General features: G+C 44.5%; 1 protein-coding gene across 1 annotated transcript in view; it reads left to right on the forward strand.

Moving 5' to 3' along the window:
- Window positions 1-8813: 8813 nt before the first annotated feature.
- Window positions 8814-14374, forward strand: part of arnt2 (aryl-hydrocarbon receptor nuclear translocator 2) — a 30157-nt gene continuing 24596 nt past the window's right edge. Inside the window, 1 exon segment of the mRNA XM_068742457.1 lies at window positions 8814-8844. Coding sequence (XP_068598558.1) covers window positions 8814-8844 — 31 coding nt within the window.

Genomic DNA, 14374 nt, shown 5'->3' on the forward strand with positions numbered 1-14374 from the left:
TGAAAGACCCGGCCACGACCCATCTTCAGTGTTCTGAGAGAATGATGTCTTTGTCCAAAATCTCACCCTCCGTGGCACCGTCCATCCTCCCCTCCACACGGTGCCGTTGTCCTCTCCCCTTCTGTAAAAAAGCACCTGAAAAGCATGTTGTTTCTCCGGTTGGGATGGCGCTCCTGGATTTTACTCATGCGTCCTCCAAGCACGGCGAGAGCTCTCTTGTAAAAGACATTTATTATTTCATGGGAGTTGCTGGCTAAACAAAGGCTAAATACAAGTTATTTTTTTAGGTTATATTTTGGTCTCATCTGCCCAAGTGACTTCTTCTCCCACGCCTCATCTGGATCATCCGGACGGTAGCAGGCGAGACTTGAGACGGGCCTGGACGTGCTAGCTTGAAGAGGGGGACCTTACATATGCTGCATGATGTCCACGGTGGCGTTGGGTTGGGTTTCAGGTTAGTTACCAACGGTAACCTTTCAGACTGTGATCCCGGCTCTCTTCAGGGCGTTGACCAGGTCCTTCCTTGTAATTCTGGGCTGACCTTTCACCTTTCTCACAATCATTGACACTCCACGACGTGAGATCTGCCAGGGAGCCCTGCTCCGAGGGACATTGAGAGACATCTTGAGTTTCGTCCATTGTCCAATAATTGAACAGACAGTTGTCTTCTTCTCACCAAGCTGCTTGCCTATTGTACCGTAGCCCAACCCACCTTATTTTGTCCCTGGAGTCCTGAGACAGCTCTTTGGTCTCACCCATAATTGAGAGGTTGGAGTCTGATTGACTGAGTGTGTGGACAGGTGTTATTACCACAGGTAACAAGTTCAAACTGGTGCCATTAACACTGGTAACAAGTTCAAACAGGTGTTATTAACACAAGTGTTATTAACACAGGTAACGAGTTCAAACAGGTGTTATTAACACAAGTGTTATTAACACAGGTAACGAGTTCAAACAGGTGTTATTAACACAAGTGTTATTAACACAGGTAACGAGTTCAAACAGGTGTTATTAACACAAGTGTTATTAACACAGGTAACGAGTTCAAACAGGTGTTATTAACACAAGTGTTATTAACACAGGTAACGAGTTCAAACAGGTGTTATTAACACAGGCATTATTAACACAGGTGTCATTAACACAGGTGTTAGTAGCACAGGCGTTAACACAGGTGTCATTAAAACAGGTAACGAGTTCAAACAGGTGTTATTAACACAGGTAACGAGTTCAAACAGGTGTTATTAACACAGGTAACAAGTTCAGACAGGTGTTATTAACACAGGTAACACGTTCAAACAGGTGTTAGTAACACAGGTAACGAGTTCAAACATGTGTTATTAACACATGTAACAAGGTCAAACAGGTGTTATTAACACAGCTAACATGTTCAAACAGGTGTTATTAACACAGGTAACAAGGTCAAACAGGTGTTATTAACACAGGTAACAAGGTCAAACAGGTGTTATTAACACAGGTAACAAGTTCAAACAGGTGTTATTAACACAGGTAACGAGTTCAAACAGGTGTTATTAACACAGGTAACGAGTTCAAACAGGTGTTATTAACACAGGCGTTATTAACACAGGTGTCATTAACACAGGCGTTATTAACACAGGTGTCATTAACACAGGTGTTAGTAGCACAGGCGTTAACACAGGTGTCATTAAAACAGGTAACGAGTGCAAACAGGTGTTATTAACACAGGTAACACGTTCAAACAGGTGTTATTAACACAGGTAACAAGTTCAGACAGGTGTTATTAACACAGGTAACACGTTCAAACAGGTGTTAGTAACACGGGTAACGAGTTCAAACATGTGTTATTAACACAGGTAACAAGGTCAAACAGGTGTTATTAACACAGCTAACACGTTCAAACAGGTGTTATTAACACAGGTGTCATTAACACAGGTAATGAGTTCAAACAGGTGTTATTAACACAGGTAACAATTTCAAACAGGTGTTATTAACACAGGTAACAAGTTCAGACAGGTGTTATTAACACAGGTAACACGTTCAAACAGGTGTTAGTAACACAGGTAACGAGTTCAAACATGTGTTATTAACACAGGTAACAAGGTCAAACAGGTGTTATTAACACAGGTAACACGTTCAAACAGGTGTTATTAACACAGGTAACAAGTTCAAACAGGTGTTATTAACACAGATAACACGTTCAAACAGGTGTTATTAACACAGGTAACAAGTTCAGACAGGTGTTATTAACACAGGTAACACGTTCAAACAGGTGTTAGTAACACGGGTAACGAGTTCAAACATGTGTTATTAACACAGGTAACAAGGTCAAACGGGTGTTATTAACACAGCTAACACGTTCAAACAGGTGTTATTAACACAGGTGTCATTAACACAGGTAATGAGTTCAAACAGGTGTCATCAACACAGGTAACAATTTCAAACAGGTGTTATTAACACAGGTAACACGTTCAAACAGGTGTTATTAACACAGGTAACAAGTACAAACAGGTGTTATTAACACAGGTAACAAGTTCAAACAGGTGTTATTAACACAGGTAACGAGTTCAAACGGGTGTTATTAACACAAGTGTTATTAACACAGGTAACGAGTTCAAACAGGTGTTATTAACACAAGTGTTATTAACACAGGTAACGAGTTCAAACAGGTGTTATTAACACAAGTGTTATTAACACAGGTAACGAGTTCAAACAGGTGTTATTAACACAAGTGTTATTAACACAGGTAACGAGTTCAAACAGGTGTTATTAACACAGGTAACAAGGTCAAACAGGTGTTATTAACACAGCTAACACGTTCAAACAGGTGTTATTAACACAGGTGTCATTAACACAGGTAATGAGTTCAAACAGGTGTTATTAACACAGGTAACAATTTCAAACAGGTGTTATTAACACAGGTAACACGTTCAAACAGGTGTTAGTAACACAGGTAACGAGTTCAAACATGTGTTATTAACACAGGTAACAAGGTCAAACAGGTGTTATTAACACAGGTAACACGTTCAAACAGGTGTTATTAACACAGGTAACAAGTTCAAACAGGTGTTATTAACACAGATAACACGTTCAAACAGGTGTTATTAACACAGGTAATGAGTTCAAACAGGTGTTATTAACACAGGCGTTATTAACACAGGTGTCATGAACACAGGTGTTAGTAGCACAGGCCTTATTAACACAGGTACCAACTTCAAACAGGTGTCATTAACACAGGTAACGAGTTCAAACAGGTGTCATCAACACAGGTAACAAGTTCAAACAGGTATTATTAACACATGTAACACGTTCAAAGAGGTGTTATTAACACAGGTAACAAGTTCAAACAGGTGTTATTAACACAGGTACCGAGTTCAAACAGGTGTCATTAACACAGGTAACACGTTCAAACAGGTGTTATTAACACAGGCGTTATTAACACAGGTAACAAGTTCAAAGAGGTGTTATTAACACAGCTAACACGTTCAAACAGGTGTTATTAACACAGGTAACAAGGTCAAACAGGTGTCATTAAAACAGGTAACGAGTTCAAACAGGTGTTATTAACACAGGTGCTATTAACACAGGTGTCATTAACACAGGTAATGAGTTCAAACAGGTGTTATTAACACAGGTAACAATTTCAAACAGGTGTTATTAACACAGGTAACAAGTTCAGACAGGTGTTATTAACACAGGTAACACGTTCAAACAGGTGTTAGTAACACGGGTAACGAGTTCAAACATGTGTTATTAACACAGGTAACAAGGTCAAACGGGTGTTATTAACACAGCTAACACGTTCAAACAGGTGTTATTAACACAGGTGTCATTAACACAGGTAATGAGTTCAAACAGGTGTCATCAACACAGGTAACAATTTCAAACGGGTGTTATTAACACAGGTACCGAGTTCAAACAGGTGTTATTAACACAGGTAACAAGGTCAAACGGGTGTTATTAACACAGCTAACACGTTCAAACAGGTGTTATTAACACAGGTGTCATTAACACAGGTAATGAGTTCAAACAGGTGTCATCAACACAGGTAACAATTTCAAACAGGTGTTATTAACACAGGTACCGAGTTCAAACAGGTGTCATTAACACAGGTAACACGTTCAAACAGGTGTTATTAACACAGGCGTTATTAACACAGGTAACAAGTTCAAAGAGGTGTTATTAACACAGCTAACACGTTCAAACAGGTGTTATTAACACAGGTAACACGTTCAAACAGGTGTTATTAACACAGGTAACAAGTTCAAACAGGTGTTATTAACACAGGTAACACGTTCAAACAGGTGTTATTAACACAGGTAACACGTTCAAACAGGTGTTAGTAACACAGGTAACGAGTTCAAACATGTGTTAACACAGGTAACAAGGTCAAACAGGTGTTATTAACACAGGTAACACGTTCAAACACGTGTTATTAACACAGGTAACAAGGTCAAACAGGTGTTATTAACACAGGTGTCAGTAACACAGGTAACGAGTTCAAACAGGTGTTATTAACACAGGTAACAATTTCAAACAGGTGTTATTAACACAGTTAACAAGTTCAGACAGGTGTTATTAACACAGGTAACACGTTCAAACAGGTGTTAGTAACACAGGTAACAAGTTCAGACAGGTGTTATTAACACAGGTAACACGTTCAAACAGGTGTTAGTAACACAGCTAACACGTTCAAACAGGTGTTATTAACACAGGTAACAAGGTCAAACAGGTGTCATTAAAACAGGTAACGAGTTCAAACAGGTGTTATTAACACAGGTGCTATTAACACAGGTGTCATTAACACAGGTAATGAGTTCAAACAGGTGTTATTAACACAGGTAACAATTTCAAACAGGTGTTATTAACACAGGTAACAAGTTCAGACAGGTGTTATTAACACAGGTAACACGTTCAAACAGGTGTTAGTAACACGGGTAACGAGTTCAAACATGTGTTATTAACACAGGTAACAAGGTCAAACGGGTGTTATTAACACAGCTAACACGTTCAAACAGGTGTTATTAACACAGGTAATGAGTTCAAACAGGTGTCATCAACACAGGTAACAATTTCAAACGGGTGTTATTAACACAGGTACCGAGTTCAAACAGGTGTTATTAACACAGGTAACAAGGTCAAACGGGTGTTATTAACACAGCTAACACGTTCAAACAGGTGTTATTAACACAGGTGTCATTAACACAGGTAATGAGTTCAAACAGGTGTCATCAACACAGGTAACAATTTCAAACCGGTGTTATTAACACAGGTACCGAGTTCAAACAGGTGTCATTAACACAGGTAACACGTTCAAACAGGTGTTATTAACACAGGCGTTATTAACACAGGTAACAAGTTCAAAGAGGTGTTATTAACACAGCTAACACGTTCAAACAGGTGTTATTAACACAGGTAACACGTTCAAACAGGTGTTATTAACACAGGTAACAAGTTCAAACAGGTGTTATTAACACAGGTAACACGTTCAAACAGGTGTTATTAACACAGGTAACACGTTCAAACAGGTGTTAGTAACACAGGTAACGAGTTCAAACATGTGTTAACACAGGTAACAAGGTCAAACAGGTGTTATTAACACAGGTAACACGTTCAAACAGGTGTTATTAACACAGGTAACAAGGTCAAACAGGTGTTATTAACACAGGTGTCAGTAACACAGGTAACGAGTTCAAACAGGTGTTATTAACACAGGTAACAATTTCAAACAGGTGTTATTAACACAGTTAACAAGTTCAGACAGGTGTTATTAACACAGGTAACACGTTCAAACAGGTGTTAGTAACACAGGTAACAAGTTCAGACAGGTGTTATTAACACAGGTAACACGTTCAAACAGGTGTTAGTAACACAGCTAACACGTTCAAACAGGTGTTATTAACACAGGTAACAAGGTCAAACAGGTGTCATTAAAACAGGTAACGAGTTCAAACAGGTGTTATTAACACAGGTGCTATTAACACAGGTGTCATTAACACAGGTAATGAGTTCAAACAGGTGTTATTAACACAGGTAACAATTTCAAACAGGTGTTATTAACACAGGTAACAAGTTCAGACAGGTGTTATTAACACAGGTAACACGTTCAAACAGGTGTTAGTAACACGGGTAACGAGTTCAAACATGTGTTATTAACACAGGTAACAAGGTCAAACGGGTGTTATTAACACAGCTAACACGTTCAAACAGGTGTTATTAACACAGGTGTCATTAACACAGGTAATGAGTTCAAACAGGTGTCATCAACACAGGTAACAATTTCAAACAGGTGTTATTAACACAGGTACCGAGTTCAAACAGGTGTTATTAACACAGGTAACACGTTCAAACAGGTGTTATTAACACAGGCGTTATTAACACAGGTAACAAGTTCAAAGAGGTGTTATTAACACAGCTAACACGTTCAAACAGGTGTTATTAACACAGGTAACAAGGTCAAACAGGTGTCATTAAAACAGGTAACGAGTTCAAACAGGTGTTATTAACACAGGTAACACGTTCAAACAGGTGTTATTAACACAGGTAACAAGTTCAAACAGGTGTTATTAACACAGGTAACACGTTCAAACAGGTGTTATTAACACAGGTAACACGTTCAAACAGGTGTTAGTAACACAGGTAACGAGTTCAAACATGTGTTAACACAGGTAACAAGGTCAAACAGGTGTTATTAACACAGGTAACACGTTCAAACAGGTGTTATTAACACAGATAACACGTTCAAACAGGTGTTATTAACACAAGTGTTATTAACACAGGTAATGAGTTCAAACAGGTGTTATTAACACAAGTGTTATTAACACAGGTAATGAGTTCAAACAGGTGTTATTAACACAGGCATTATTAACACAGGTGTCATGAACACAGGTGTTAGTAGCACAGGCCTTATTCACACAGGTACCAACTTCAAACAGGTGTCATTAACACAGGTAACGAGTTCAAACAGGTGTCGTCAACACAGGTAACAAGTTCAAACAGGTATTATTAACACAGGTAAGATGTTCAAAGAGGTGTTATTAACACAGGTAACAAGTTCAAACAGGTGTTATTAACACAGGTACCGAGTTCAAACAGGTGTCATTAACACAGGTAACACGTTCAAACAGGTGTTATTAACATAGGCGTTATTAACACAGGTAACAAGTTCAAAGAGGTGTTATTAACACAGGTAACAAGTTCAAACATGTGTTATTAACACAGGTAACACGTTCAAACAGGTGTTATTAACACAGGTAACAAGTACAAACAGGTGTTATTAACACAGGTAACAAGTTCAAACAGGTGTTATTAACACAGGTAACATGTTCAAACAGGTGTTATTAACACAAGTGTTATTAACACAGTTAACGAGTTCAAACAGGTGTTATTAACACAGGCGTTATTAACACAGGTGTCATTAACACAGGTGTTAGTAGCACAGGCGTTATTAACACAGGTACCAACTTAAAACAGGTGTCATTAACACAGGTAACAAGTTCAAACAGGTGTTATTAACACAGGTAACAAGTTCAAACAGGTGTCATTAACACAGGTAATGAGTGTAGGATATAAGAGCTCCTTAAACACAAACTAGCAGGTCTGAGTGCCTAAATTCTTGCTGGTTGGTATTTAAATATTTATGAAAGTTGCAGACCGCTCTATTCTTTCTACTTAGAGAATGAGTATCAAATACTTTGTGGAATACTTCCTTTCCCCGTTGTAAGTCAGACATCAGTGAAACAATGGCTGCCTGTTTTACCTGGAACTGAACGCGTGCTTTCACCTGAACACAACACAGAACCAAGTAGAACATTTATAGCCAGCAGAACATGGAAAGAATGGAAATCAGGCGTCCTGAATATTTAACCAGGTCTGACCTTTCAGCGGATTTCTCAGGTGTATTTGACCAATGAGGCGTCGACTTGTGTATTACCTGTATACATTATAGTTATTGCGTGACTCGCACTCGAAGAACCAGCTTGAATAATCTTTGCACCTGTGCATATCACCAGAACTCCGTGCACGACATTCAGAACTCCGTGCATGTCACCAGAACTCCGTGCACGACATTCAGAACTCCGTGCATGTCACCAGAACTCCGTGCACGTCCCCAGAACTCCGTTCACGACATTCAGAACTCCGTGCACGTCACCAGAACTCCGTGCACAACATTCAGAAATCCGTGCACGTTACCCAGAACTCCGTGCACGTCATCCAGACCAACGTGCACGCCACCCATACCAACGTGCACGACATTCAGAACTCCGTGCACGTCACCCAGAACGCCGTGCACGACATTCATTACTCCGTGCACGTTACCCAGAACTCCGCGCACGTCATCCAGACCAACGTGCACGCCACCCAGACCAACGTGAACGACATTCAGAACTCCGTGCACGTCACCAGAACTCCGTGCACGTTCCCAGAACTCCGTTCACGACATTCAGAACTCCGTGCACGTCACCCAGGACAACGTGCACGACATTTAGAACTCCGTGCACGTCATGCATCACCAGACTCATTACATTCATGTATTCATCGCTGAACTCTCGCGGTGATTCCACGCAGACATCTTGACTTGCGTTTCATCCGGTTGCGTCCCGGTCCAGGAGCGGAGTCCCGTCCAGCACACGCACATATTCACGCAGAACGTCCGGTCCAGAGCAGCTTTCCTCCGGCTGTGAGGCGGAGGAGCCCCGCCCCGCTCCGCCCCGCCCCGCCTCGCCTCGCCTCGCCTCGCCCCGCAGAGCTCGGCGCTCTCCCCCCGGGGCTCCCCCCCCCCCGTATTGTGCGTCATCTCCATCGCTGTCGTTGTTGTTCGTCTTTGCTGAGGAAACATGGCAACTCCCGCCGCTGCCAACCCGTCCGGTAAGTCAGCCTCCCGTGCTCGGTGCTCGGTGGAAGCGGCATGGCCGACTCCGTGGAACGAGGCGTTCGTTTCGTGGAGGCTGAAACGGCGACAGGCCGCCGAAGCGTGGCTTCAGCATCCACCCCTTCCCCCACCGAGCCGCCGTTCTGCGCAGCGCTGTGCCCGGAGGGCCGGGGGCCGGAGCCCGCAGCCCGGAGCCCGCAGCCCGCAGCCCGGAGCCCGCAGCCCGGAGCCCGCAGCCCGCAGCCCGCTTAGGGAGGCCGCAGCCCGGGCTGCTCCGCGGGTCGAACCGACGAGGCGCATTGTTCGCGTTCACGCGCCTCTTTTCGGTAAAGCGCGTTCATTTCTCCGACCTCACGCGTTCATGTGACACAAAAGGGCACTGTGCGTGTTGTTGCCCCGCGTCTCAGCGTCGCTCCACGCATTCTGCGGGACATCGGAACCACGCAGCCCCTGGAAGCCCGTCCGGATACGCAGGCTGGCGGGCCACGCGGATCCGCCACTTCCATCCATATGTCACCCCGAAGACTTGGGATGCGTTACTGTTTACGCACCGAACCCGAGTCCCGGAGTCCTGGTCCAGCTGCCGGTGGTGATGACCTGTTTTAGTCGATGGTTGGTTAGACAGATATGACGCTGGATGATTTAATGAATGGTCCTTGTTGGTCTCTGTCGGTCTCTGTTGGTCCCTGTTGATCCGTGTTGGATTCCGTTGGATTCCGTTGGTCCCTGTTGGTCTCTGTTGGTCCCTGTTAATCCGTGTTGGATTCCGTTGGTCCCTGTTGGTCTCTGTTGGTCCCTGTCGATCCGTGTTGGATTCCGTTGGTCCCTGTCAATCCGTGTTGGTCTCTGTCGGTCCCTGTCGATCCGTGTTGGATTCTGTTGGTCCCTGTCGATCCGTGTTGGATTCCGTTGGTCCCTGTTGGTCTCTGTTGGTCCCTGTTGGTCCCTGCTGGTCCCTGTCGATCCGTGTTGGATTCTGTTGGTCCCTGCTGGTCCCTGTCGATCTGTGTTGGATTCCCTTGGTCCCTGTTGGTCCCTGTCAATCCGTGTTGGTCTCTGTTGGTCCCTGTTGATCCGTGTTGGATTTTGTTGGTCCCTGCTGGTCCCTGTCGATCTGTGTTGGATTCCCTTGGTCCCTGTTGGTCCCTGTCAATCCGTGTTGGTCTCTGTTGGTCCCTGTCGATCCGTGTTGAATTCCGTTGGTCTCTGTCGATCTGTGTTGGATTCCCTTGGTCCCTGTTGGTCCCTGTCAATCCGTGTTGGTCTCTGTTGGTCTCTGTTGGTCCCTGTCGATCCGTGTTGGATTCCGTTGGTCCCTGTCGATCCGTGTTGGATTCCGTTGGTCTCTGTCGATCCGTGTTGGATTCCGTTGGTCCCTGTCGATCCGTGTTGGCTTCCGTTGGTTCCTGTCGATCCGTGTTGGTCTCTGTTGGTCCCTGTCGATCTGTGTTGGATTCTGTTGGTCCCTGTTGGTCTCTGGGAGAGGTTGCATGCTTACATGATGTTTGACATGCTGTGAAATGATAAAGGCTATTCTGCATCTCAATTACAGTTTAATGACATCACAGTTCACGTTATCCTCGTATTACACGATGTAATGATATGAAATTAAGTTATTAAAATTTACTTTAACCTTTAGGAGCTCAGTAATTACACAGGGCTCAGTCAACAGCTTTGAAAGTACCTTACGTGAATTACGGCTTAATTGTAGATGTAGTTTGGAATTATTAAAACAATCACGGGTTAAAATAATCCACAGTTCCATTCCAGATAGGCTCTAAAAAAATCAGAAGCCGACACCGAGTGGGCGGGGCGCTTAAGAAATGATTGTCGTGGAAAGCAGGTCAGCCTTGCTCTGCCTCGTGCTCGTTGGTAATTTAAATGAAACAGGTATATAAATAAAGGAGGAGGGGGGGGGGTGCCGGCACCTCGGTTACATGCAGAGTGCTGGAGATGTGGTGCGGTCAGAATGAACAATGAATCCACCAAGAACTGATCCTGTCAGGAGAAGACAACAGAAATCCCTCCTCTTTGATTAATGAGACGGACGGATGGATGGGCTGGATGGGATGGATGGGCTGGATGGGACGGATGGGATGGATGGGCTGGATGGGACGGATGGGCTGGATGGGCTGGATGGGACGGATGGGATGGATGGGCTGGATGGGACGGATGGGCTGGATGGGATGGATGGGCTGGATGGGACGGATGGGCTGGATGGGACGGATGGGATGGATGGGCTGGATGGGACGGATGGGATGGATGGGCTGGATGGGACGGATGGGCTGGATGGGCTGGATGGGACGGATGGGCTGGATGGGACGGATGGGATGGATGCACACAGCATGCAGACGACATGCTGCTTTATTTTCCTGTGTATGATCGTTCAGATGGTCAGCAGGAGCAACAATCAGCTAATGCTGCTGGAAGGCACCCTCCAGCGGCTCGAATGTGATCTCAGGGCTAAGAAGTAAAGACGTAAATCTGTTTATCAACAGGAAATGAGTTTTCTATAACACTTTTGACATTTGCTAAATTATTGAAATTAAAAAAGAGGAATCTAATCTTACCAATAAAGTTTATATTATACACTTGCAATAACTATTAAACAGGTATTACACCAATATCTACTCACCATGAATTGTGGTCTCAATAATCTCTTCTGTCCTTGACTGAAGAACCAATGAGGGAAATAATCAACAGATGAATTAGGACAAGAAGCACCGTTTTTATTGGTTCACTTCTCTGGTCAAAGCTTGGGGTTCTTCAGAGTTTGATTTATTCATTTTATGAACACAAATAATAATAATTTAGTGTGAAAATGGGTTTCTGCTGGGTTGGTAGAAACTCCGGCTCAGCCTGAGGGCAAAGCGATTTCTTCTTCTGCCTTTTCTTAAAGTCAATCTTTAATAGTAAATTAAGCATCACGAGTCATCTCGTCTGACTGTCCTCAGAGAGAAGTGTTCTTCGGGGTTCTGCAGTGTTCCTCATGGCTAACACGCATGCAGCGGTCCGCTGGCTGCAGTCTGACGTGGTCCACTAAGTGTTCTTCGGGGTTCTGCAGTGTTCCTCATGGCTAACACGCATGCAGCGGTCCGCTGGCTGCAGTCTGACGTGGTCCACTAAGTGTTCTTCGGGGTTCTGCAGTGTTCCTCATGGCTAACACGCATGCAGCGGTCCGCTAGCTGCAGTCTGACGTGGTCCACTTTGTCCCAGCAGCGTCCGCGTTGCAGATGGAGCTGAGTCCTTCCATGATTCCAGGAGGGCCTCAAGAACTGCAGAGCAGATCGAACTTTGAATGGTGACGGCAAAGCTGTTAAATGTTTGACTAATTCTACTGTTTTTGAAGAAGAGAGATATCGTTACCGTGGAAGACGAGGCGCTTGCCTTCGCTAAACGGTAAACCTCATGCTGGTTGTTCAAGTTGGTGACTGGCAAAACAACTGGATGGAAGAACGAAGGGATGAGAGGTGAGGGAGAGAAGTGATTGAAAAGGAGACGGGATGCAGAATTCCCGCCGCGCTCCTAACAGGCTCATCAAAGCGTTTGACCTCCGGGCTTTCTGCTCCGGCTGTCTGGGGATGCGAGTTGAATCCAGGATTTTGAATGGCTGGAGCTGCATGTCTGTGAGGCGCTGCATCAAAGAGACCTGACAAACTAGCATGTCTTCGAGGAGAGGACTTACCAACTCATCCAGGGTTCGGCGCTGATGTTCTTTCACAGGCCTTTGCGTGTCCGTACGGCGAGTACATTTGTCGGTCGCTGAGTTGCTCATAGCGGGGCGTCTCCTCCAGTTTACCAGCAGCTTGAAGCTAGTCGCGCGAGTATTTCTGCGCTGTGGAAGTATTCTGAAGTGGAGGACAAAAATCTGGCGATTGAGCTGCTGTTCATTTTATTCTAAATATTCGTATTTAATATTTCCTGTTGCACTAGTCCAGTGGTTCTCAAATGGTGGGGCGGATGTCAGGGGGGGCCGCCTGGGACCGCGGAGAAAATGCTTTTTTTGCCTTATGAGATTAAAGTGTAATTGCACATCCACTCCAGTAGTTGGCAGTGGCGCCCTGATTGTCAGAGTGCGCGCAGGGAGTATTAGCAGAAGAAGAGCGGTTGTACACAAACCCTCAAGAGACAGCGCAGAGAAATATTTAGCGGAGTAAAAGAGAGACGGAGCGAGACGGAGATGATAAAACAAAGGAAGGTCAGTCGAAGGCAAAGACGAGGAAATACGACGTAGCGTACGTAGCGTCTGCAGCGATCGGCTTCACCGTGACTACGGTGGGAGAAGAAGAAAGACCGGACTTCCTCATTTTGCTAAAAGTACAATTCTTTTTTCATTTTGGTTTTATAGGTTAAAGTGTTGTATATTTTGTGCTCCCTAGTTAATGTTGCTGATCAATATTAATTTATTATTATTTATTGATGTTATTTAATTTAATTGTATAAATTGTAGTTTAAGGATTAAAATGTCAGGCAAATTGATGCACTTCAAATATTTTCTGTTGCAAATAAAAAAAAGTCATTTTATATTTCTTTGTATGTTAATAAGGATACAAGAGTGTTTTTTTTGGGGGGGGTGAAATGTTTTTTTCTTCCTAGGGGGGGCGTGGCAGAAAATAATTTAGAAGCACTGCACTAGTCCAAGTCCAAAGTGAAAATGTTCGAGCTAAAAATAAGAGACATCCTGGATCCATTTTTCACTCGTATCAGTTCAAAATCCAATGACTCAGACTCGGGGGGGAAATAAACCTGATCGGGACGTCCCTAGTGTCCAGCCTGCTGACTAAAGCATGACGCAGGTCTCTGGACGATGCAGGTCTGTGGACAATGCAGGTCTCTGTGGACGATGCAGGTCTCTGTGGACGATGCAGGTCTGTGGACAATGCAGGTCTCTGTGGACGATGCAGGTCTCTGTGGACGATGCAGGTCTGTGGACAATGCAGGTCTCTGTGGACGATGCAGGTCTGTGGACAATGCAGGTCTCTGTGGACGATGCAGGTCTCTGGGGACGATGCAGGTCTCTGGGGATGATGCAGGTCTCTGTGGACGCTGCAGGTCTCAGTGGACGCTGCAGGTCTCTGTGGACGCTGCAGGTCTCTGTGGACGCTGCAGGTCTCTGTGGACGACGCAGGTCTCTGTGGACGCTGCAGGTCTCTGTGGACGACGCAGGTCTCTGTGGACGACGCAGGTTTCAGTGGACGATGCAGGTCTCTGTGGACGATGCAGGTCTCTGTGGACGCTGCAGGTCTCTGTGGACGCTGCAGGTCTCTGTGGACGCTGCAGGACTCTGTGGACGATGCTGGTCTCTGTGGACGATGCAGGACTCTGTGGACGCTGCAGGACTGGACTGAGGTGCCGGCAGTCAACAGATGTACTCTAAAGAGAAATATCTGATATTCATTATTCTAGTATTTGAAGGTGTGAAGTAGTAACAGTTATGCCAGTTCTTTGGAGTAACCAACTCGACTGGTTGATCAACAAATACTTTTATATTAGTCAGGCTTCAAGCAAAACTGCCAAAGTTGAATG

Source organism: Brachionichthys hirsutus, chromosome 1 (genome assembly GCF_040956055.1).
Source record: "Brachionichthys hirsutus isolate HB-005 chromosome 1, CSIRO-AGI_Bhir_v1, whole genome shotgun sequence".
Lineage (NCBI taxonomy): Eukaryota > Metazoa > Chordata > Actinopteri > Lophiiformes > Brachionichthyidae > Brachionichthys > Brachionichthys hirsutus.